General features: G+C 40.5%; 1 protein-coding gene across 2 annotated transcripts; it reads right to left on the bottom strand.

The window, feature by feature from the left end:
* Positions 1-672: 672 nt before the first annotated feature.
* Positions 673-23,602, bottom strand: C9H5orf63 (chromosome 9 C5orf63 homolog). 2 transcript variants are annotated; one of them, XM_044780383.2, is made up of 4 exons: positions 23,461-23,551; positions 8,950-9,070; positions 5,269-5,325; positions 673-4,616 (listed from the first exon to the last, which is right to left on the bottom strand). In XM_044780383.2, exons 2-4 carry the CDS (start codon positions 9,061-9,063, stop codon positions 4,440-4,442), a joined length of 348 nt encoding a protein of 115 aa, XP_044636318.1. In that variant the 5' UTR covers positions 9,064-9,070; positions 23,461-23,551; the 3' UTR covers positions 673-4,439. The 2 variants fall into 2 exon arrangements, with proteins under 2 accessions (XP_044636318.1, XP_014715017.1); XM_014859531.3 differs by having other exon boundaries at positions 737-4,616; positions 23,488-23,602.
* Between the last annotated feature and the right edge of the window lie 1,695 nt (positions 23,603-25,297).

Here is a 25,297-nt window from a genome sequence, read left to right as displayed (position 1 = left end):
AAGCAGGGTTGCTGGTGGACCAGGAGAGAACAGGGAAAGAAAGAAGCTTGAGGCCCTATGAAAAGGGTGCTGCCTCAGTTTCTGTGGTTCTTTAAGACTACTCCCTGAGGCCTGGCCCTACTATGAGTCCTATTGTCAGATTTCCATGAGTTGCTGCATTATTATAAACAAACAAATCAACCCTAGTGTGAGTGAACCCCTGCTTCCTGCAATAAACTGGCCAAAGAGTTCTGTGTTCCAGTAAGCCCTTTTAATGTTATGATGAGACATCTGGAAGAAAGCAGCACTGTAACTGCTCTAAGAACAGCAATATGCAGTCCCAAACTCAATGTTTATTCCACTCGTTTTTAAATCACTAGCTTAGGAAAAAAAAAAGAGAAGCTTATAGCACTATTTCCTTTTGGGGTGGGAGAATATTATGATGAGCTGCTTGTGTCAAAATTCGTCTTTTTATATAAACAAACTGATCCCTGAAAACATAATTTCAGAAAGGAAGAGAATGAAGATGACTACGATAAGTGACATAACATTGTCTGATACTTTTCAACAGTGGGATAATCACTACCTTTTAGATGCTATATTTCTCAATATCTGCCTTTCGATTTGCCAGCTGGTGGACCAGAGGGATTGCTGAAGGTCTCCAGGTTCTTAGTCACATGACTACATTCCTCTCTCAAATCAGTAAATTTATTGAAGATTTATAGGTAAAAACAACAGTAGGCACATATAATCAATACTTTGGACTACAATCAGAAAGCATCTTTATTTATGTCTCTCACTATCCCTATAAAATGTGTTCAATGGGAAACTTCTTACTCTGTTTTGGATAAAAAAACACAACAAACAGGCAGTGTCAGGACTGTTTTGAGCATTCTCAGGCAACTGAAAGTCCCATGGTCACTTTAAATTGCATTTAGTCTGTCTGTTCCTATGTCACAATTGAAACTTAGAACTTGGTTTAAAGTTATCATACTTGTAGCCCAATGAGAAGCCATATGCCGACGGAAAACTGTGGAAAGGGAAGGTCTTTCTTTCCTTGCTCCTGCCAGCTTCTGATTCATCTGGGGTTGGGATGGGAGAAGGCAAGAGAAGTGAGGGACAGGAGTGTTGTCACTTGAATGGTGAAGTTGTGAAATGGCCTCCAGCTTTCTGGGCCTGGTAAACATTTAGAGCTGACCACATTTCAGAGGCTTTTGTAGGTTCTTGGGGGTACTGTGCTCATAGCTGGTGGTGTCTCACCTGCAGTTCCCTTGATTCAGGCAAACATGCTCTCCATTTGAGCAGCCACTCGCTTCCTCAGCCTCTAGGAACCCAGTGTTCTCCCTTGGCTTCTCCTGAGGCCTGCCTGCACCTAAGCCTCCCCCGAGCCATCCCTCTTTCATGTTTAGCCCACATCTGGATCAAAAGAAATACGCACGTGTTCTCTCCCTGGATAAACTCAGAGCAACAGCAGCTGCCCTTCACTCTACAGCAGAATTGGCTTGCTAGCCCATCTCTCATGTGATTTCCCAGAAGGGAGTTCAGCCATTGCGTTCTTCCTACTCAGGGACACACATTAGGCTTTTTGTTGAGTCCCACTTATGTCCCTTTCTCTTGACATCAGGTGACCCCAACTGTTTACTTTGGTGGGAAGTGAGAGCACACATTTCATTTTAAAAAATCCTCCAAATATCCTCTTTCCCCAATCTCCATCAATCCTTCTGTGATCTAGTATTTCCTTTGGAGTGTAACACCTATTGTTTCTTGGTGCGTCACCCAACACTTTAATTTTAACACCCGTAAGTATCTTATGGATTTTTGTTTACTTGTTTGAAATTCTAATGTCAGAAATTTGTCATTTAGTTGAAGTCCCTGTACTTCCTATACACCTATAACCACATGGTTATACTCAGGCAAGAAGTGCTCCTAAAGAACAAACCTCCTGGGTCTCGCCAGCCCACAGATTCTCTCCCTCTTAGCTCAGCAGACCCTGAAACTCTTTGAACTTTTCCAAGTGGTGGCCCAGAAGAAGGATCAGCAACACTAGGACACAGGGGCCACACAGCTGTCACTCTGCCTGGAGAAGGGAAGAAGGAACACAGGATGCTCAGACACTCAAGTGGGCCATCTTGTCTACGGCCCCCTGTACCCTGGGTGTATTTATATTTAATACATTCTCATTCTCAATCCCCCTCCATTGCTTCTATTCAACCATCAAAACCTAGTTTAAGTCTAATTTTCTGTGAAGCCTTCTTGCTACTTTCCCCATCTGGCTGCTGTACCATTTTATACATGTCTCCGTTCCAGCCCTTGCTGCACTATGTTGTAGTGCTTTACCAACTTGCCTCTCCTTGCTCCCTAAAAGACACTGTCTAAGACAAGGACTGTGCCTTAGTCATTTTTGAACACCCACCACCTGCCATTGTGCTTCATTGTTGTAGGGACATCTGTTAAATTTCTATTGCTGTGTAACAAATTACTACAAACTTAACAGCTTGAAACAATGCACATTGATTATCTCACAGTTTCTGGAGCTCAGAAGTCTAGGCATGGTGTGGCTAGATTCTCTGATCAGAATCTCACTGAGCTGAAATCCAGGTGTTAGCCAGGGCTGTGGTTCTCATCTGGGGCTCAGGATCCTCTCCAAGCTCACTGATTATTGCCAGGATTCATTTCTTGAAGCTGTAGGACTGGTGTCCCCATTTTCCTGTTAGCTCTTGGCCAAGATCTACTCTCAGCTTCAAGAAGCTGCCCACAGCTTCTTGCCGTGTGGCCCCCTACGCAGTTCACAGCATTGATGTTTGCTTCCCTGTAGGCTAGCTGGAGGATGTCTCTCTGATTTCCTCTTCTGCAACTAGCCAGAGAGAACTCTCTGCTTTTAAAGAGCTCATCTGATTAGATCAGGCCCACCCAGGATAATCTTCCTTTTGCCATATAATGGAACATTACCACACCAGTAATATTTCATCATATTCATGAGTTCTACTCACACTTAAAGGGGAGGAGGTTATACAAGGGTGACAGTTCATTGAGGTCATCCTAGAATTTTGCTTACCACAGGGCTTGATGAATATATATAATATCAAATAAGATGTGTTCCAGAAATTTGTAAATTATAAACACTGCTATTCGATTGTAAGATTTTTTTTCTTTTGTCACCTTGGAAGGCTTTTTAAGTTGCTTCCAAATTTGTGTTGATTCTAGAATGGTTGAGGATGCTGTATGTGAGATAATACAATGAGACCCCTGCACTGGGGCCCAGGTAGCACTGGAAATTTGGGGTGGGTGTCAAGACCTGGTCTGACAGCTGACTGGCTGTGTGAACTTAGGCTAAGACCCTGAAACTCTCTGAATGTCAGACTCCTCCACATGCATAAAATGAGGCAGTGGGACTAGACAATGTATAAGGTTGCCAGTTCTAGTATTCTGGTAATTTCTAAGTCTAAATGATACTGCTGAAATTAAAATCCAGCTAAGTGACTCACAATATCCAAATTCAATAAAATAGTTCACAAAAGAATTTCATTATAGATGAAATTGCAATGATGTGATTTTAAGAGGAAAAGGCAGTTTTGTTTTTAAGTGAATCTATTCCTATATTGGTTGAACCTGATTAAATATAAATAAGGGTACACAACTATATTTTTAATACTTTACATAAAAAGGTGAAGAATATTTTGTCTTTAGATGACATATCGGTCCAGTTATGGTCAGAAGTGAATTTTCCCCAAGAGATTAAAACCTGATAAAACTACTGTTTTATAAGTTGAATTAACTCAGTTGATGATAACTGAATAACTATCAAAGGCAGTCTTCAAATATTACGAATCAATTCACTGACTGTGTAAAGCACGTTGAGATTCTTTTGTACATTTTAGGGGTTTAAATCTTTCTTCTGTTTTATTCTAATGAAGCCTCTTCAACTAGGATAATTATTCTTCCACCCAAAAAAATGAACTCTAATTTTAAACAGGTATTATTAAATCCCACTGAAATAGGCTTCATGCAGATGTATTTGTTAAGACATCTCTTTACTGACTGTGCACAGTTATTAACAATTCACATTTCACTGTACCTACTGAACGAAGGCGCATTTATTCTTTCATTAAAAAGTTAAGCCCCGAGGGCAGCAGGAGGGACACAGAGCCTTCTTCCTATAAATGGCTCTGTCCAGTGAATATGAAATGCTTCCATATGAATACAAAAGAGAAAAGTAAATAAAACAAATGGACTTCTTCCACCCTCCATCATCCCCTCCCTGACAATACACTCCTCTTATTTTATAAAATGCCAGCAGTTAACCGGTTCCCACATTGGTACTTCCATCAATCAGAAGAGGAATGATATTTGGCACCACTGAGTTCACAACATTCTTAGGGTTGTGTGAAAGTGAGAAAAAGAATATGAGGCCATGGTCAGTTCCTCAGGAGAGAGAGGTTGGAAAATCATGAGGGTGTTCATCAGCCTCCAGCACCTTGCTGCTCAAGTTTCTGGAGGTGTTTTTCAAGTTTTGAGATGTTTACTCGATGCATCATCAGAAACTGGCCATTCAAATGAAAGACGGGGATGTCAAATTTATACCTTTCATACCATGCAGAATTTTCTGGAAGTGTGATGTCCACCTCCTGTAAAATAAACTGAAACAGAGAAAGACTAAAGCTCTATATTTTAAAGAACATGGAACAAAGCAATAACTGCAGTGACAAACCGATCCCCAGACTTATTTTAATGCTGAGAGGTTGTTGTTTGAGGTCCAAAGTGATCTAATGTCCCTGATTTCCACAACTTGATTGATTTCATTGTATTCCCTAACTCCTGAATTGGCTACTTTTCTGCTACATCAGTTACATTCGGGCACTACTCAGTTCCCAGTGAAATAAAATGTGTCCCAACTGGGAAGCTGCCCGAGAATCAGGACAGATGTGTTTTAGTTATAAGAATGGGAAAGGTGTCATGGTTTGCTACAGAAAACAATTCCTTGGAAATGACAAAATAAGATAAAAGGAATGGGGACAAAAGTTTAAAGCAAGCAGGAATACTGCACCTGCTAGTTAACTGTGACTCATATTAAAAGTCAGAGTAAGAAAACCAGTACTGCTCAGAGAAAAACACTTAAGGGGTAATGAGTTTTATGGAAATCAGCACTAAATTCTCTCTCTGAAGAGCAGAAAGAAAATTTAAATGAAAAAATCATTTAATCTCTTTTCCTAAAGAAAGGATCTAGGCAGATACTTTATACCATGTACATTATCCGCTCCATATACATAAAGCCACACTGTATTATATTACTCTGTGTTTATAAGGCTCCAGTACTTCCTTGGCTTCATCACAAAGGGGACATGGATGCTAGAGGAAGAAAAAAAATAAAGCCATTAAACCATAAGAATGGCATGCAGCCTGACAAAAACCACAAGAAGCAGATTATGCTTATTTTAAAGGACTGTTTTCTACTAGGTTAATTACACTGTTTTATTTCCAAAGCAAAACGCTGCCATAGAATCTTATAAATAGCTAGTATTTCATGGTAAATGGGCTCTCAGCATTTTGTAGTTGTTTTGTTTTGATTTTATCCATATCTAATAAATTTATATGCTTATATTTGTTACACACACGTGTGTATATATGATATGTATATATGTGTATATAATATATACACACATATGTGTGTGACAAGTGTAAGCATCTAAATTTATTATATTTATGTATAGATAGATACATACATATGCACATACACTAAATTTAGATGCTTACATTTTTTGTTACTGGCTTCATCTAATTGATATCTGGAAGATTATTTTTCACTGATCTATATAGTCCCAGGGCTTTGTCCTTCCTATGTCAGGAGCACTTTCCTGGCCTAGCTAACATCACCAGAATGGCTTGAAGTCTGTTTTGACTAGGGGACACTGAGCTTTGGCAGCCTTTTTCCTAATCAGTCCACAGGAACAAACCCACTGAAACCGAGTTAAAAGTGACTGCCTCATCTTTAAAAAGGGAAAAATCTCTCCTTAATTTGGATGATGATTCTACCAATTCATTAATGTTTTGCCTATTAGTTCTAAGTGTCAGCATTAGGTTTCTTGAACTAATTCTGCACTGAGGGGCAAGCAAGCTTTAGTGCCCATTGTTGTTTGCACTCTTTAACCACCCAGTGGAGAAGTCTGTTGAGAATGTTTTGGATCACTGGCAGATTGTAAAGGCTTCTCAGCCCTTGACTCTTTGGACAGGGACTAGCTATAGGTTCTCTTGCAGGAGCTCAAAATAGACTGAACATTACCGATGCTTATATGAAACCTGCTTTTTAACATGACAGGAGGAGATAAACTGTTATGTAAAAGAAAGGCCCCTCCTCCAGCTTAACTCACAGCTTGTTTTGAAATAAGGACCCAGATCATCAAAAGGCAGTTTTCCTTTAGAAGGGTCTTTCTGGCCCAGAGAATTAGGCAGCTCATGTTATTATTAGCATTATCAATAAACAGATTATGGATAGTCTGCGATGTTTTAAGATAATCATGTTGAAATTTTCTGAGAAAGTTTCAAAAGTCAACAGAGGATCGCAAAAGCAAAACAAGAACAAGCTAAATTGCAGAAGTACCAAATGCACTGACATTTTGCTTTTATATTAAAAAACTTTACCCAGATCACGTTTTTCATTTTGTTTTGCTTTTTTAAACATGGAACTCTATGCAAAATATCATGTGTACATGTATTTTTATGAGGAAAGGTTCGCCAAATTTTACAGGCTTATGAACTGAAAAAGCGTAAGACCCAGAAGTCTGGACCATTCAAACATTCTTATCTAGGATTTTCCATGGTCCCAACAGAACACTTATTTACTCTGTCCCTGAATTATAGTGGAAATTTGTTGGGTTGCCATCTAACACCCACTCCCCTTTCTTGTAACATAAATGCTGTGATTTTGCCTCACAGGAATTGCTCTCAGCATGTGGCTGACTCCATCCCTGAACAACGAGGTTAGGACACCTGGCTTAGACTGAGGCATCAGCACATCCTGTCCCTCTGACTCTGAAAGGCTCAGGGATAAGCCAGTTAGAGCCAATGGACAGCCATGAGGCCTCTGCTGGAGTTTCTGTAGATATCCGAGATGTGGGATCTGGGGTTTGGGATGGCTGCAGTCATCCAAGAGAAGAGCCTGAGTGAGAACAGATTTAACCCAGAAGATGTGGAGCTGAAGAGATTGGTAACATGCTTAGTTTCAGAATCAAGCTACTCCTGAAACCTGACCAACTCATAAATCCCTTTTTTGTGTTAAGCCACTCTGGGAAGTACTTTCTATTATTTATAACTGAAAGAGACCTGATATTGTACTTTTTCTTTCACTGGATTGTGAACTCCTCAAGGTGACAGTGATATCTTATTATACGCTTAATGACACAAATCAAGGGTTTCATACAAGTTTTAAGCTGAATGGAAGATTAGTGTGTTTTTTTTGGCAGATGTTTTCAGTTAACTTGGCTGTTGCTCAAACTGAAAAATAGTGCAGAATAGTTAGGCTAAGTGAGCTCCATTAGCCTTTAGGGATTATTTGATTTTTGTGGTTAATTGTCACATACATTTCTCATGTGCAGACACAGATAATGAAATATTTTTGTTCCATAATTTCCAGCAGTGCAATATATACTTATGGCTATGAAAAGTAGTTTTGATTAACTATTCTCAGCAAGAAATTAATTTTTAAAAAACTACTTAAACTTTGTTATTAGAGAACCATCAGATATTTTCAAATTGCTATAATGCCTGAAATCTGAAAAATCTATTAAACAAGAGACTTTTTTGTTTGAATTACAGTATTATTCACTAAAGTCAATTCTGTTACCTTGTACTTTATTTCTTTTTTGACTATAAATCACACGAAATAATGTTAACTAGCAAAAGCAAATCAGAAATGTTTGTATGATACATTTCAGGGAAAAGCTCTTAAAAAATTTAAACTACCTTTATGGTGTAAAACTAGTATTAGGGATAAGAAAACAAGTACAGCCAATGCTTATTATTTGTGATTCTGTATTTGTGAATTCACCTATTCACTAAAACTTGTTTGTAACCCAAAATCAATACACATGGAGAATTGCAGTCATTCACGGACATGTGTGTGTAGAGAGCAGTGAAAAATTTGAGTCTCTCAAAGTGCACGTTCCTAGCAAAGGTGGACCAAGACAATGCTCTGCCTTCTTGTTTCAGCTCTCATACTGTAAACTAGTGTCCTTTTCATGATCTACTTAGTGCCACATTTTTCATATTTTTGCCTTTTGTTGGTGATTTTGCTGTTTAAAACAGTCCCCAAGCACAGTGCTGAAGTGCTATCTAGTGTTTCTAAGTACAAGATGGCTGTGCAAGATCTGCCTTATGGAGAAAATATTGTATTAGATAAGCTTTGTTCAGGCATGAGTGTATAGTGCTGTTAGCTGTGAGTTCAATGTTAATGAATCAACAATATATATTAAATAAGGTGTCTTTAAACAGTAACACACATAAAACAAGGTTACCTATTGATCAGTTGACACACTATATTGTGACCAGAAGCTCATAGGAATCTAACCCTATATTTCCCCTAGGAGCAGTGGTGTCGTACTTGCTAATTCAGTGTTTGTGGCAACCTTGTAAGACATAACTATCACAAGTAACAAGAATTGACTATATTTCTAAGTGATACATTTGTAAACATCATATTATAATCTGATAGTTCTTTATTTCAATGTAGGGATCAGATGACTATTAAATATATTAACTTCCATTCTGATAATTGTGAGACAATGAGGTATCTGAGTAGGAAACAGAATTACTACTGTTGTAACTGGAACTGAAAACTTGAGGAACAGGTCTGAAGAAAGTTTATTCCATTGCTTTCCTTTCAACATTTTTCCCTTTCTTAAATGTACAACATTTTTTACCCAGCAATTTTAAAACTTTATGTTTTTAAAGTAGTAATTTTTCTTTTTCACTCTGTACCTTTGTGAATAAGGTCAGCACAGGCAGAGCAGTCTTAGAGGCAGAGAGATTCCTCAAGAGGAGTCGAAAGGAGCATTTGGCAAGTTGCATGCTATTTTCTTGAAACCAGAGCATCTTAATTCTGCCAAAAGAAAAACAGACCAGTAAACTTATGTGCCCTAGACTTTGCTCTTTATAATATGAACAATAAACTGCAAGCCTATGATGGAATTTGAAGACTTCAGAATTGCTTCTTGGAGTCCAGAGTGTCAGAGAGGCCCAGAAGTTCACTATATTCCAAACAAAAGAGAATTTAGAATGGGGAAAAAATCCACATTTATGGATTAGCTGTGTGCCTAATCACTTGGTTTCTATAAGCAAACTGCATGGGTTTATTAAATTGAATACAAAATTAAATTTCACCTGCAGATTTTGCTAACATCCTAATGATCCCCTAAAATGTGGACGTTTCCTGAGATGGTTTTTATTCACGGAGATAGCTTATCTTATGGACAAGCATTCAACAACACCCAGCCACCTTCATGGTAAAAGAAACAATAAGCCAAGCAGCACAGGTCCCCAGCTGAAGGTTAAAGCTATCACTTATGAGATCTGTTCCTCTGCTGCAAGAGATGGGGAAACACAGGGCTGTACTTAGTGGAACTGCAGGGGAGAATTAAGCTGAGTTAACTTGTGAGAAATAAAAACTACTCATCTCCTTAAGAAGTATTTTAAAAGGAGATTGCCATCATTTTCGAAAACATACACAAATGTACTAGTGTTTCTACCAGAGATATTCCAGTAAGAACAGCTTGGTAACAGCAGCATGTCAAACATTAGGCTTTGAAGCTCCCTCATCCTGCTACTTTGCTTGACATAAGATACCTTACTTATTCCTAGTTATTCTATTGAGCCTCGAACTTTGTCCTTAAAACTACAAATATGATAATTTCACTTTTAAAGCACATATGTACTGTTGACTTTATGATTTATCAGTATTTCCAAGACAGATTCATTCCTGAGATCTTCGTTTCTTGACTTTACTCCTCTCTCCAACTTTATCACTTTCCCTCCCTTATCTTAGCAAGCTGCAGTTGCAAAGATTCTCTTTGTTCCTTGAATACCCAAAGATCATCAGAATCTCTGTATTTGCTGCCCCTCTTCATGAAAAGCTCTTAAGTATCTTTTCCTCTTTTGGCCTGGGCTCATGTTACCTCCTTAGCGATGCCTTAGTGAGTTTCTTACCAATGTGGCCAGCCCATCACTCTCCATCCTCATACCTTGCTATAGTTTTCTTTTATCTTTCACGATCTAAAATTATTTCTTTACCTATATGTTCCTTCTACTACAAGTATATTGTCCTTCTACTACAATGAGAGTTCCATAGGAGCAGGTACTTGTCCACACTAGTATCCCTGAGCATCTACAATTAACCTGGCATACAGTAGGTGTTCAAATATTTGCTGAAATGTTAAATATTGCAAATATTGCTGGAATGTTAAAAGTAATGGAGTGAGCCTTTCTCCCCCTCTTTAGTCTCACCTCTAACCCTGATCAGATACTCAGTGTGCAGAGCAGTCACTATTTTCGGGCAGATATTATATCGTAACTAAAGGTGAATGCTCCTCAGCAAGTCCATGAGATTGTGGGCCAGGGTGCTGCAGCTGGTCCCAACCCTTCACCACCACCTGGAATCTCCCCCTGCTCTGCTCCACAGAGCATGACTAAATTAATTATGTGCTAATCTCTACTAGTGACTAGGCTTTTCAGTGTAAGATTAGCCTTAAACTCATTTCAAACAGAATGACATGACTTTAGAGAAGAACACCAACGCATATCAAACTAGTGTAAAGACCACAGGACAAAAAGATCGGATTCTGATTCATGAAAACAATAATCTTTCCTTCACTCTTAAACCTGTAGCCTTCCACTTCCCCCTGGATCTTCCTGCTAACTAAACAATCCTGATAATGCATTAAAAAGGAATGTTATGAGAATTTTGCAAGGATCTGCTACCCAGCATTATTCCAGGGTGGAAAGCAGATCTAAACAATTTCACAATATGCTGTGCTACTCTCAAGTAAGTGTTAAGCCCTGGTATGCACATTTTCTATAAATTCAGCAGAATCAACAACTCCAATAGGTGAATGTGGCTGGAGACAACAGCTTCTAAACACTGTGTGGCTTTGTCTACAAAGGATGGAAATGAGAGGGGAAAGTATAGTGTTAGCCATGTTTACGCTAGGTAGAAATTTCTACATCATTGGTTTTGGGAAGGCTGTATGCCAACAGTGGCCTACCCTCCTAGAGTATGAAGTTAGAAAAGCTGTACTGTATGGAGGAGAAAGAAAATAAAAAATTAGCTTTCTCAGAGTAAAGGCAGAGAGACAGCCTTTGGAAATGAGATGGATCAGGCCATCTATGGCAGTGACCTAAGACTAGAACCAGGACGGTAAACAGTGGGGGGATTTAAGATTTATTGATGTCTGGCTGGTAAGGAAAGGAAAACTTATTGCTTTTACCCAGCTGAGTTAAGACTGAGGTGTTAAAGCTTTAAAAAAAAGATTCACATTCACAATGGAAATCTGCTTCAGTATTTCCAACATGACAAAACACAGCATGTGGTCTTGGTTGTGCCCAAGACAAATAAAACCTGTCATAGTAAACAGAGTTGCTATTCATTTCAGATTTGCTGGAATATTTGTTCAACCAACGCAGAGAGTTAAGTAAAGTCTTCAGTGATGCTACAACCATTCTGTTTAAAACTAGTTCTCTTTTCCACAGTTAGTCTCCATTTCTACTTTTTTACATATATTTAATTACTTAAACATGGCACAGTGTTTACTGAGAAATGCATTAGCATTATGCAATTTTACTACCTGCATATTTTCCCAATGCCCTAAGGCACATGCATTTTACCACTTGTTAAATTAGCTGATTTCCATGTAAGCATTGTATTATAAAATCATATTAGAGTCTGATATAAAGAAAAAGCTCCCTACACATCTCCTAGGCAGAGTAAGATATTAAGGCTAAAATTATGAACACTGGAGTCCACTTAGTTCTAGAAATAAAAAATAAAATGAAAAACAATACATTCCAATTGGAAGTCTGTAATATTCTTCTTAGAATATTTTATTAACTCTGTAAACCCTAACACCATTGCTGTCAATGTCACATTCACCGAATCATGCCTTCTTGAAGTAAAATCTTAATATGGGCTACTGTGTCAATGTGACATTTTCATTAGTTCAATTTTTGAACAGTATCTCAGCACTATAAAAATATTCTGAAAGGCGGTCTCTGCCTGTTAGCTCATGACTGGGAGAGGACAACACATTTTTGATTATGTCATTGAATTTAGTCATGAAATATGTGTCCTTACTACACACACAGACACAGTTTTATCCTTTGTATTTTGTTCTATGCCTCTGTGATATGAGCAAAAAGAGCCATGTTCGTAATATCAAAGAAGCACAATTGGGTCACCTTTGTCCCAGACAAAAAAAAAAAAAGCAAAAGGCATAAGACTGGATTTAGAACGTGCCTAAAACAAATTCCACAGCCTAACAATAAAGATGGTGACTCCTGCTGTTTCAAGTCCACTGCTGCTCAGAGGCACAGATCACCCTGAAAGAGAAAGAGAATGCTAGCTTTTCAACCAAACTGAGCCTGACTTCAGTGGTCTTTATGGCAGAATCAAATACAACATGGGGGGAGGACTGATTGGACCAATTCAGTCCTCCTTGAAGCCAGATAAGGACGATAACTTAACTTTATAGCATTTTCCCTGCGAAGCACTGAAGGGCAGACCATTAAAGCAACTGATTACAGGACAGAAAGAAGCCAGGGTCGTTGGAGCCTTTATTAAGGATTATTCATTTCTTGCATGAGGAGCTGCCCAGGCTATGGCTGCTCATCACTTATGTGGGGCTCCTGGATTCTTCAAACACTGTGTGTGTCTGATTAGAAGGGAAACAACATTGTTCTCACTTGAGTAGAGAAACTGACCTTCACTGACCAGAATTTTTATTCATACAAAGAATCCTTTGGCACACCAAATCTCTAAGTTCACGTGATCCCTCATCAGCAAGCTGCAGTGTTAGTTCATGTGCAAAATCAAAAAGTCTATATAAACCCAGGGACGTCTTGGTTATTAACAGGTAATGCTGGAGCTTCTTCACAAGAGTATAATGTAAATTTAATGCTTAGCTGACATTAACCAAACACTATTAGCGTAGCTCTCACTGAACCTGTGTTCCATAAAGAGAGGCTCAGGGCTTCCGTTTAGTCATTTGTGCCATGTGAGATGTCAAGTGCTCCATTTCACATTCACTGCCGTCTAAGTATAATGTTCCTATTTTTACCCAAATGACTAGAAACACACACACACACACACACAGCCCTCTATTGGGAACAAAACCCATATTTTAGATTACTGAAGGTTTATGTAATGAGGTGAGGCTGCTCTTAAGAGATTCATCTGGGTCACTGAGCTCTACCTAATCCAGGGAAACAGGGACAAATGACGCCTCCCCAGTGTTCCTCTGTGCTTTTGGTCAGTCAGCTGTGTCCAAACCTCCCTTTCTTGCAAACAAGTGGGAGCCTCGCCTGGGATCTTGGGGACAAGTGTGGAGCCAAGAGTGACGAGGAGAGGTAGCATAAAGGGACACAATCAAAGCTGAAAGTTGAGGAGATACTTTGAGGTGCCAATTCAATGAGCTAAGCAGGGCTAGAATGAGGCTATAGAACAGAAACAGGGAGTGCGGGGTGGAAGGCCCAACTTGGAGAGCGGCCCTCACTCACTGGTGTGGGTGGGATCTCAGGTGATTTTCCAGCACCTCAGCAATCAGGGTACCTGGCCAGGGGAACTGCCTACGAGGTGGAGCCAACTCAGATATGACGTTACAAGAAAGATCCCGTCTTTGGGCGCACATGTATGTGGTGTCATGCTCAGCTTCATTCTTCTTTTTAAATTTAAATTTTTAAAGTTTTTAAAATTTAAAAAATTTTTTAAGATTTTTAAATTATAACTGACATATATTAGTTTCAGGTGTACAACATAATGATTCACTATTTGCATACACTGCAAAAACAGCTTCATTCTGGCTATGCAGTTGGACTGCCGGTTGGACCCATATAACACATGAAACCATGAGTAGGCCCACATTATGCCCCAGCCCTGGGGTGCAAGAAGCAGCCTCTCACACCATGTGTCCACCACACTCCCTGCAGCTTCTACTTCCAGATTTCAGTGCCCACAGTATCACCTCACAGGGGTCCAGAGAAGCCAGTAATCAGTCCCAGAAATGAATGGTCACATGAGTTCCTAGTGACAAAACCCCTTTTTACTTCAAATTATTACTATGACTGGGATTTCCAAGTATCTTGAAGTCTCTATTCTACTATTTGTATTCAAAGGGTGCTGCATTCACTTGCATTCAACACTCTGCTCTGTGAAAAATTTTTTAACTGTTTGAAGTGTGGGCCTTGCCTATCCAATAAGACTACAATTTCAGTGAAGGTATACAGCATTTACATATCCACCACTTACTACATGCACTTTGCCCCATATCCCCCTCCCTTCAAATTCTCAGTAAAATTAAGTCATTATTTTTTTTCTTCATCCTTCCTAGTGTTGAGCCCATTTCTTTCCCTCCAAATAAAACTCTCAGGTGGGGACATCACCTCCACATGCTGGATACAAGCAACAAGAAAGATCTATTTCAGTGCATTCAGCAGGGAGTTAAATTCTTAACTGAAACTATAAATACAAGAGAGACTACAACAGGGACATCTAATGGGCAACTTTGAATGTTATACGGGGAAAGGAAGAGAAGAGTACTGGTGCTGAGATTGGAGGTGGTTTCATAAGGGATCTAAGTCATGTAGGATTTAGATATGTAGACAAAAGGGGAAGCATTCTAAAGTTGGGGTCAGACACAAAGGCACTGAGGGAGGAATGCTGTGGCCTGTTTGATGGGAGCCACCGGAGGGTTTTGAACAAGAGTGATGTGATAAAATCAGTGTTTTGGAAGATTGATCTGGCAGCAGCATGCAGGATGGACTGCAGAGGAAAGGAGAACGGAGGCGGGAAAGACTTAGAGGTCAATTATGACAATCCACTTGTGGGATGAGAGTCATTCATTTATTCATTCAACAATTATCTGATGTTTTCCATGTATTAGATACTATTCTAGATGCTGGGTTCAGTGTTGAACAGGAAACCAGGGTACCTTCCCTCATGGGGTCTTATAATCTAGTGACGTTAAAGACTCTTTAATGTCAGACAGTATCAGATAGTGCTAAGTAGAGGGGAGGGAGTAAAACAGGGTGATGTGATGGTGACTGAGGCAGGTCCTTTCAATAAGGTACTCTGAGTAGGTGTCGTTTTTCTGAGACTAAAGGGTGAGGTGCAAAGATCTCAAGGAGGAGCATTTCGGGTGAGGGAACAGTAAGTGCGAAGACTCCAAGGTGAGGACAACCTTGACTTTTTGGAAGAAACAAAGAGGACCATAAGGCTAAAGCACAGTAAACAAGTGAGAGAGTGGCAGGAGGGCTCAAAAATGGTCAGCAGCAGGGTCAGATCACCTAAGGCCTGTGGGCTATGATAAGGAATTGAGGGGGGCTGGCCCTGTGGCCGAGTGGTTAAGTTTGTGCACTCCGCTTCAGCGGCCAAGGGTTTTGCTGGTTCGGATCCTGGGCGCAGACATGGTACCGCTCATCAGGCCATGCTGAGGCGGCATCCCACACGCCACAACTAGAAGGACCCACAACTAAAGTATACAACTATGTACTGGGGGAGATTTCGGGAGAAAAAGCAGGAAAAAAAAAGCAAACCCAAGAAGATTGGCAACAGTTGTTAGCTCAGGTGCCAATCTTTAAAAAAAAAAGGAATTGAGGTTTTAAGTACAATTAGATTTAGAGGAGGGAAGTGACATGATCTCATATACATTTAAAAATCACTTTAGCTGCTGTGTAAAGAATGGATTTTAAGGAGGCAAGATGGAAGCAGAGACCAAGTTAGGGGGCTTCTGCAGTAGTCTGGGTGAGAAAGGATGGTGGTGTGGACACGGCCAACGGGACCTGCCAATGAATTGAATATGAGGAATTAAAAATGATGGTAAAGGGGCTGGCCCCATGGCTGAGTGGTTAAGCCCGCGTGCTCCGCTGTGGCGGCCCAGGGTTTTGCCAGTTCGGGTCCTGGGCGCGGACATGGTACTGCTCGTCAGGCCACGTTGAGGCAGCGTCCCACATGCCACAACTAGAAGGACATGCAACTAAGATATACAACTATGTGCCGGGGGGATTTGGGGAGATAAAGCAGAAAAAAAAAGATTGGCAACAGTTGTTCGCTCAGGTGCTGATCTTTTAAAAGAAAAGGAGACTGACAACAGTTGTTAGCTCAGGTGCCACTCTAAAAAAAATAAATAAAAAAATAAAAATAATGGTAAAGACAATTCCAGTTTTGGTCTTGAGCCTCTGGGTGAGTGGCAGTGCCATTTACTAAAATGAGGAAACTGAGGCAGGAAGAGATTGAGGGATGTAGGGACTGGGAGCTCAGTCAGGAACAAGTTGGAGCTCAACTAGAGTGTGGCATATATAGGTTTGGTAGTCAGGAGAGATGCCAGGGCTGAAGATATAAATTTGAGACTCCATCATTCTAAGGGCTGTATTTACAGCTGTGGAAGTAGATGAGATGATCTCAATAGGAGAGAAGAAGAGGGCCAGAACAGATCTCTGAGGCAATCCAACATTTAGGAATTGGGTAGAGAGGCGCCAGCAAAGGAGGCAGACAGAAAGGATGTGAGGTAGGAGGAAATCCAGGAAAGTGTGTCATCACAGAAGCCAGCAGGACAAAGTGTTTCCAGAATGGAGTGGCTCATTGTCAAAGAGTGACGAAGGCTTGGACTAGGAAGGGGGAGTGAAAGAATCTACCACAAATCAGGCAAGATGTCCCTGATCTTGCTCCAAGGGAATGAAATCTTCCAACCAATGCTAACCCCTAAAATAAACTCCCTTGTCTGCTTCTTGCCTAATTTAACATCTTAACCAAAAGGAGGTATTTCTGGTGAGGATGGAGGCAGTGGTTTGGGAGAGAAGAGTGAAGGCAAAAGTTGACTGGGCGTCTTAAAAAGATAATACATGTAAAAATCTCTGTGTAAGTTGTAAAGCAGAATAGAGAAATAAGGCTTAACTATTACTAAATAATACTAAAAGTACGGTATTGTTATTAATAATGATGATTCTATTGGCTGAAATGTGTTTTTACTGGCCTCAAATGGAAGATTTAAAACTCCAGGAATAACAATCTCAGAAATAGCGAACTGCAAAACTGAAAAATATTTCAAACAGAAATAGCTGAAAATTTCAGTTTGTGAACATAAAAAGGAATTTCCAAGATACGATATCACTGATTAAAGACCCAATATGCTTATCTTCTACTAAGACTGAATATCTAGACCAACAAATACCTGGGCATCAGGTATTGTCTCAGCTTACTCAGGCTTCATGAGATTACAGAACAGGGCACTGAAATTTAGTCTTTGAGTTGAGGTTTCCCCTTGACAGGTTTTTTTTTCTTGAGGAAGATTAGCCCTGAGCTAACATCTGCTGCCAATCCTCCTCTTTTTGCTGAGGAAGACTGGCCCTGAGCTAACATCCGTGCCTATCTTCCTCCACTTTATATGTGGGACGCCTACCACGGCATGGCTTGCCAAGCAGTGCCATGTCCTTACCCGGGATCCAAACTGGCAAACCCTGGGCCACCAAAGCGGAACGTGCACAATTAACCAGTGTGCCACTGGGCTGGCCCCTCCCCTTGATAGGTTTTGAACAAAGGTCAGTTCCCGCCCAGTTGCTGCTTCCCCATACTTGCCTTTATATTTTCAAAGAAGGGAAAATTCAGTACCGCTATTACATTACCAATGATATCCTCAACCCATGTTGATCAAAAGAGAAGCTGCCTAGGTAATGGTAAAGTTGAATTTTATTAATAATTTTTAAAGACAAAACTTATTCCAAGGTAGTTTTGAATAAATTGTGTAGAGAAGTCAAAATAATTTAAATTTACACAGCTCTCACTAACTCATCAGTCAGTTCAGTTAAGCGCAAATTGTATACTTCTTCATTTAGAACTTTAAAGTTGCTCTTCATGTAGAGTTTCAGTTGGAATTCAGCATGTTTGAATTCCTGGGTGTATTTTTGGGTGAGGATTTGCTAAATATAAACCCTAAAGACAGGCAACTGCCACTAACTAGTTCTAAGATGCCAGGCAATTCCTCACCTCTTTAAGCCTCAGTTTCATCAATGGTAAAACAGAAATACTACCCCTGTCCTGTTCTCTCATTTTCAGAGACGTGGAGAAACTGTGCCATAGGCTTTGGGTCCTCCTGATCAGAGAGGGGGAAATCACACACAGAAGAAATGCCATGGCAATAGCCCATGACTTCAAAAGGCTCCGAACAGAGACTCTGAAGTCATTTTTACCTGTAGGAGCCTAAAATGCTAGTCCATTTAAAAAAAGGACCAAAATTCATGCACAGATCCATGTAGAAGCGTACAGGCACTTACTCATCGCAAACTTGCTTCTCTAGCTCCTCAATAACCGGGAAGCCTTGGCATCAGAAAGGACCCAGGAGGGAAATGGGGGAGGAGACATCAGAGTGGCCAGGCACTCATCTCACAAATGTTTGAGCATCTGAGTTGGAAAAGCACCTCCAAAAAGGAATAGTGTATTTTTATTTCTTACTATTAGACACATTTTAAAAATGCTTTTTAATGACAGACCCTTGTCATCTTGGCATTCTCCTCCACGTCTAGGAGCACTACTGTGGTGCCTAGGCCTATAGCAAGCTGACAGATGTGAAGTGGAAAGGGAGAGGAATCTTCAGTGTAAGCAAGAGTCTATTTCAAAATCTTTGGACCTTAGCAGTCACACTTTCCTGATCATTGCTTCAGAGGAGGCTACTCGATAATGGGGTTGGTGCACATGACAATGTCAGGGAAGGGTTTCCAGAAAAACATTCAGCTGAAAAATAAAATGAAGATGCTAAGCAAAAACAGTAATGTACTATTACTCTACACTCCCTCTAACACCTAGGGGTTCAAAGGGGATTCTGGGCTAATTCATGTTAACACAACAGGGCTTGCACACACTGCCACCCTCCCCTCATCCTCAACCCCAAAGATACAGACTTAGCATCTGCCCTGGAGCCAGGGAGGCATATTCTGAATTCAGAGTGCAACAATGTTCAGTACAATTATGACATAATGGCTGTAAAGCTGTCCCTGAAAGCCAAGAAAACCTGAGTAATGTGGTTGGGTTATATCATACAGGAGGGCTTAAAAGAGTTTAAAACCAATTTGAAAACTCCTTTATTCCATAAAGATAACATTAAGATAAGGGCAAAATCCTTCTAGTTCAAGGGATGGGAACAAAGTGCGTAAGGAATTATGCAGACTCCTTTCCACATTATCCTTAACCAAAATGACCCATTCCCTTTGAAGATATCTCTGATACTTAATACTGACCCAAAAAGAAGGCAATTTCACTAAAACATTGTAGTCTTATTGTACCCAGCTAGTACTGCCTTGCTATTTAAAAAGCACACAATCCCGTTTCCAAAAACAACTGTTTGCAATCCAAAATCCAACCATCCAGGCAGTGTCTTTCATTGGTCACTAAGACGCCACTATTTCCAGAGAGGTGAAGTTATTCTTATGACCACACAAGACCTGAAAGATGTTTCACTCATTTTTAGCCATTTTGTAGCAAATGACTTTGGAGCATTTGAGTTACTAAATATAGCACTTCCTTGGACTTGTGATCCCAACAACCCCTAGGCCAGCAGAAGAACAGTGCTCAATCTAAATTTTGGGAACCATCCACTCTTGAGGTCAGGCCCTGGCAATCCGCAATTATGTGAGATTCCATGATCCTCTGAATTCTAGTCTGTTACTTAACAGCTATCATTGATAGACTGTCGTAATATTTTGGAACTGAGAAGTGACTTTGGAGATCCCCTTGCTTTATGGATAAATAAACTAATGTTTAACTAAGGCCACTCATACTGCATTTTTTGGTACATTTCTCTATATTTTCTTCTTGAACAATGGCCTATTTTTATACATAATGAGACCAACACAGAATTTTCAAAACTAGAAGGGACCTCCAAATTCAACCTCCTTTCTTCCAAAGAAATCTCAAAAAGCTTTATACATTAATCCTCAGAGTACACCAAATAACAGATATTAAGGCTTAATTTAAGGATGGAGAGAATGAGGAACGTCTCAGTTACAAATGGCAGAATTCTTTTACTATAATAGTGAGATTCTGATCTCTAAATCTAAGAAGATTCAGATTAACTTCATTTTTGAACCTGGAGAAACAGAGCGGAATTTAGATCTCCGTTTTTTCAGTCTTATGTCCTAAGCTGCCTCAGCTGCCTGAACTTCTATTAAATAACAGTATCCTTTCTTTTGGCTGACTGGGAGAACTACATGTTTTAAAAGTAAAGAGTTAAAAAATCAAAGAATTCAATCTTCTGTCCTTACTCCTGACTAAACTAGAAGCCATTTCCCCATTATTTCATGATTAATATGAAAAATTACAGAAACAATGAGAGGAAGTTCATCTGTTTCCAGTAGTAACATTCTGGTTTCTGCTGCAGACCCATTATCAACAGAAGGAAGCAGCATATACCACAAGCATCCCCTATTACAACGCGAAAAGCTGTTGACTTTGAACTCCTTTGGAATGTTAGTAAAGTAGAAAAGCTGATTGTGGCTGTCCTTCAGTATTATTTAGGCAACCTAGCCTTAAAATAGTGACGATACATAGGTCCTCTACCCTTAAGGCAGGACCAAACCAAGATATTAGTGCCCTAGGTAAGCTAATTCTAGTATACCTTCAAATGGATGCTCTTCAAATAGTTGCTCAAGTGTTTGGGTGAGAGGTTGAACACATCAGGCCTGGAGGGAGGGTTGAGACAGGGCTGGTGGAGCCTTTCAGCTTGCATATTCCATTCAACACAACAAAGGCCCAGCAGCTGAGCAGGCCAGATCTTCTTTCAGAAAGCAGTTTGATGACCATCTATGGATTCTTAAACAGGCCCTTCCCCACTACAAGCTGTTTATCAAAGCATTAGTAACTGCAGCATTTATAACTGCTTTTAGTAAGCTCTTGAAAGATTATTGACTTATATTCTTTTCTCTACCTTGCTGTACCTCCAGTGATGTTTTCACCCTCCTTATAGATCCAGCCTCCCTTCAGGAACACTGTCTTTTCATTTCTATACCAGGTACCAAGTGTTTGCAACATGCCAGGCACTAGAAATATAAAAGTGATTAAGATACTTTCCCTGCCCTTCAGGAACTCACACTTTGGGCAGGAGAAAGATTTACCAATAATACCACAGTGATGAAGCCTATAGCAGTAAAATGGTTATTACTAGATGTTACTGGTGAAATGCTGTGAAATCCTTGGAGATGGATACTGTCTTAAAATAGAGGTACTTTGAGTTTTGCTTCTATCTCTGGAAACCTTATGTTGGGTAAGGATTGGAATAAAAAGAGAGTAATGTTTTCATGCTTCCAGTTCCCTGTGGCTGTAACGGGATACAGGGATAACACCTATGTGAAACTTAGCCAAAATCTTTCATTTTGCATATTCTTTCTCAATTTTGTCCCTCAAACTTGCTGTGTAATACTACGAGAAGGGTAAAGTAAGCTTGCCTCGTCCCTGCTACCTGTGCAGCTACACATCCCCGGATCCAGATGGTTTCTCCCCTTCAAAATAACTGCAAACAAGATTAAAACTGCATGCAGGAACTATTCCAGCTGGCTTTTGGCTTCCTCTGATGTACACCCCTTGAATAAAGCAGTGGCAAAATCACATTTCAAATAAGGAACATAAAAAAGCTTACTACTTGTATCAGATCACCTCAAGGTCCTGCTATGTGTGAAACCCCAAGTTCTGGCATTAGAAAACTAAAGCATCAGCCAGGTAGGGTATGCACACATTATGAAATATAAAAACTTTAATAATAAAAAAAAATTTGTTTTGAAGGCCTATCTTCACATTGCCTCTGGGTACATAAGAGCATGACAAAGCCAGGCGTCTGGAATAAAACAGAAATACAGTCCAATAAATTCCCAAATTGGAAAATCCTCATTTCTATTACCTTACCTGCCATCAATCCATCTAAATAAAACTGCACAGCCACATTTTCCTCTGGTGAAGCAGACAAAAAAATATTGATCCTTCCTTGGCAGGCTGCTACTACTGACCACAGCAAGCATGAAGAAAGAAAATCTGGGGAGTCTGCCTGTCTAAAACACCAGCCTCACCAATCTTAATTTTCACAACAGGTCCTTTCTGATTCTACGCAATTCCTCAGCAGAGCAAGACCCGGGTTATTAGGCTGTAACATTTCACAAAGAACCATGATTAGTTCTGCCTTACCCCAATATTACTATAATCACTCAATATTTCCAGGGTACACCTCTTTTTCCCAGTGTTTTAAATCTCAATGTATACAGCTTCAAATACTGGTAGAGAGCTTCAAATGCACTTTCATAAGCTATTCCTCAGAATTACTAAATGAGAAGACTGTGGCCTCTAATAGCTGCCTCAGCTTGCACAGGGTCATGCACACTGAGACATGGCTCTAGTGGCTGCTTAACCAAGTCAGTGTACCAACAGGAGACCTGCTCATTGCTGGGAAATGTGCTAGAAAATGTTGGCGATATAACAGATCCTAGACACCATCCCTGTCCTGGAGGAGCTGAGAATCTTGAGGTCAAGCTGGGCTGTACTGTGGATTTTGTTTTTAAGTGCTCGAAAATATAAAGTACTATATAAAACACTTTCTATTAAGAAACAAGAATAAAGATCACTTAGGCAACAAAGCTCCTTGTTAAACACGGGCATAGTACGTAACTTGCCTATTCATGTAAGTAACAATTCAGTTGGGACTCTTCTACCTCTGGACTTATTAAAAAATTCTATGAGCTGATATTTCTTAGGGGTGACTGACAAGGCTAAGTTGTTTTTTTTTAAGGCTATTTGTTGAGAATTGTACAGTCTGATTTATTCTCTCATTGTTCAACACCCAGAGGGCTGCTTTTGCCCAACAAAGCAGAGAGGAAGCCCAGGGAGCCCCGGGACTCACAGTGTTCCTTACTGCCCCTTTCAACCTTTTCACCCCAATTAAAGGTCAACATGGCTGCTCAAAAATATTTATTTAAAAGGGCAGTCATCTCAGCGGGCTGCCACTTAGATTATATTACCACTTCACAGAATTCAATTAAACCTGGGATGGGGCACCTGTGAATCACTGGTAGAAACATGAAGTTTTCTGCTTTCTCTTAAAAAGCTGCCTCTTTCCCGCCCGTTATTTTCTTCACTACCCAGAGCGCCCTCGCGCTTATGATACCCGCCCCCGTAGCTCATGGATTTATGGCTCCCGGTTTAATGAAATTCCCTCTAACGTCAATCGAAATTGGCAGCGCGACGCCTCTCCCACCCACCTGGCAGCGTCCAGCACCGGGACCCACCTGAGCCTCCCGCCGCCTACGTCGCCGCTTCCGCCCCGCGCTCGGCACTTCCGCCCGAGCCGCCGGGCCCGCCCCGCACTTCCGCCCCGGCCCGCCGCCCCCTCGGGTTGGGCTCCCGGGATCGCAGGGCGGGGCCGGTCGCCCGTCTGAAGGATGGTCGCCCTTGGCCGTTATACGTGAAAAGAGAGACACAAGACCAAGACCAAACTATTGAAAAAAAGGCCACAGAAAAGTGACCAAGCGTGTTTGGGACCATTTAATAACGAGCCTCGGGTGTGGGAGCCCACTTTTTGAGAATGTGCAGTCCAGGCCATTTTAACCCCTTCTTGCATTCATTCGTACATTAATTTACGGTTTACTGTCCTCCTCCTGTCAATACGGGCTGAGCTCGGTTATGGGGAACAAGATGATGACCAAACTGGCAGCCGTACCCTCCCCAAACTTAAAGCTGTGTAAGCAAGTCAGACATTAGGAAATTAGCCTTTAAATGGGTCACGCATTCACTGAGGTAGGAGTTTTGAAAGGGAAGAAAATATGGACCTATGAAAAGAGTAGGATCTAGTTGAAGAAGTGGCTTTTGGGCTGGGATGTGAAGGACTCGCTTGGGCAAGGACAGACCTCTCCAGGCCTGGGGAAGGTTGGGACTGGAGGGAGCCAAGCATGGGCAATATGCAGAAGACTGACAGTATGGCTGAGGATAGAGGGAGTGGGGAGAGAGGCTCACACAGGCTGGCAGGGAGGCAGGAGCCAGGCCACACAGGGCCTTTCAGTTTTTTGCTAAGGGAAGCTGGAGGAATTTTTGTTTTACTCTATTTTTGTTTGTATGTGGGAAGGGTGTTGAACTGATTGCCTTTCCATTCTGAAAGAATCACTCGGCTTTGGGAAGCAGATGAGAGGAGTTTGGGGGTAGGTGAGAGCAGAGTACAAGCGGGGAAGGCAGAAGGCTGCTAAGTAGTCCAGGAGGGAGGTGTGGTGGCTTGAATGGTGGTGCTGTAAATAGTGAGAAAATGATGGATGATAATAAGAGTAATACTGAAAGCTAGCATTTATTGATTGCTCACCATCAGCTTCACACTCATTAACTTGTTTAATCCTTAGAACAATCCTATTAAGTATTATTAGTACCATTTTACAGATGAAGAAATGGAGGCTTAATAACTTGCCCTAATTCTCAGAGCTAGGAAATGGCAGAGTTGGAATTCCATGACATGCTGTCTGGTGCCAGCATCCATGAGCTTACCACTATACACTCAATATGTATTCAGTGATTTTTAAAAAGATGCAAAACAAACCAAGGTCAGGAATGAATCCCCTAAACAAACCACACTGATTTTGTGATATTGTTAAGGACACACCTGGAAAATAGAGTTTTCAAATTCTTTGTCACTTCAGCATTTGCTGATAGCAAAAGAGTGGATTTTGTGACTGTCAACAGACTACCTATGATTATTTTTGAGTTGATACACTCTGATAAGACGTAATCTTTCTGGAAAAAAAAGGTCAATCAACAAAGTGCACTCCATGTATCAGTTTCTGATATAATATCTTTAAAGGAGTTATCTTGGGTCTAGTTATAAACACCTTGATGGAGCATCCATAGCTTACATTTTTGTGGAGTGATAGAAAAGCCTCCTGGAAATGCAACTGCAAATCAGCTTCCAAATCTCATTTCTTGTTGGAAAATGAAATAAATTGGATTTATGAAACCTGATTTCAATCAATGAAGGAGAAGAATGACTTCGCCAAAGGCCAACAGTGAAGGCTTTTAGCATTGGTTTTGGGTAAATTTCTCTAAGGAGCCAAAAATTCA

The sequence above is a fragment of the Equus asinus genome, chromosome 9, assembly GCF_041296235.1.
Source record: "Equus asinus isolate D_3611 breed Donkey chromosome 9, EquAss-T2T_v2, whole genome shotgun sequence".
Taxonomy (NCBI): domain Eukaryota; kingdom Metazoa; phylum Chordata; class Mammalia; order Perissodactyla; family Equidae; genus Equus; species Equus asinus.
The sequence above is the reverse complement of the archived record's forward strand: the minus strand, read 5'-3'. Positions and strand labels throughout refer to the sequence as shown.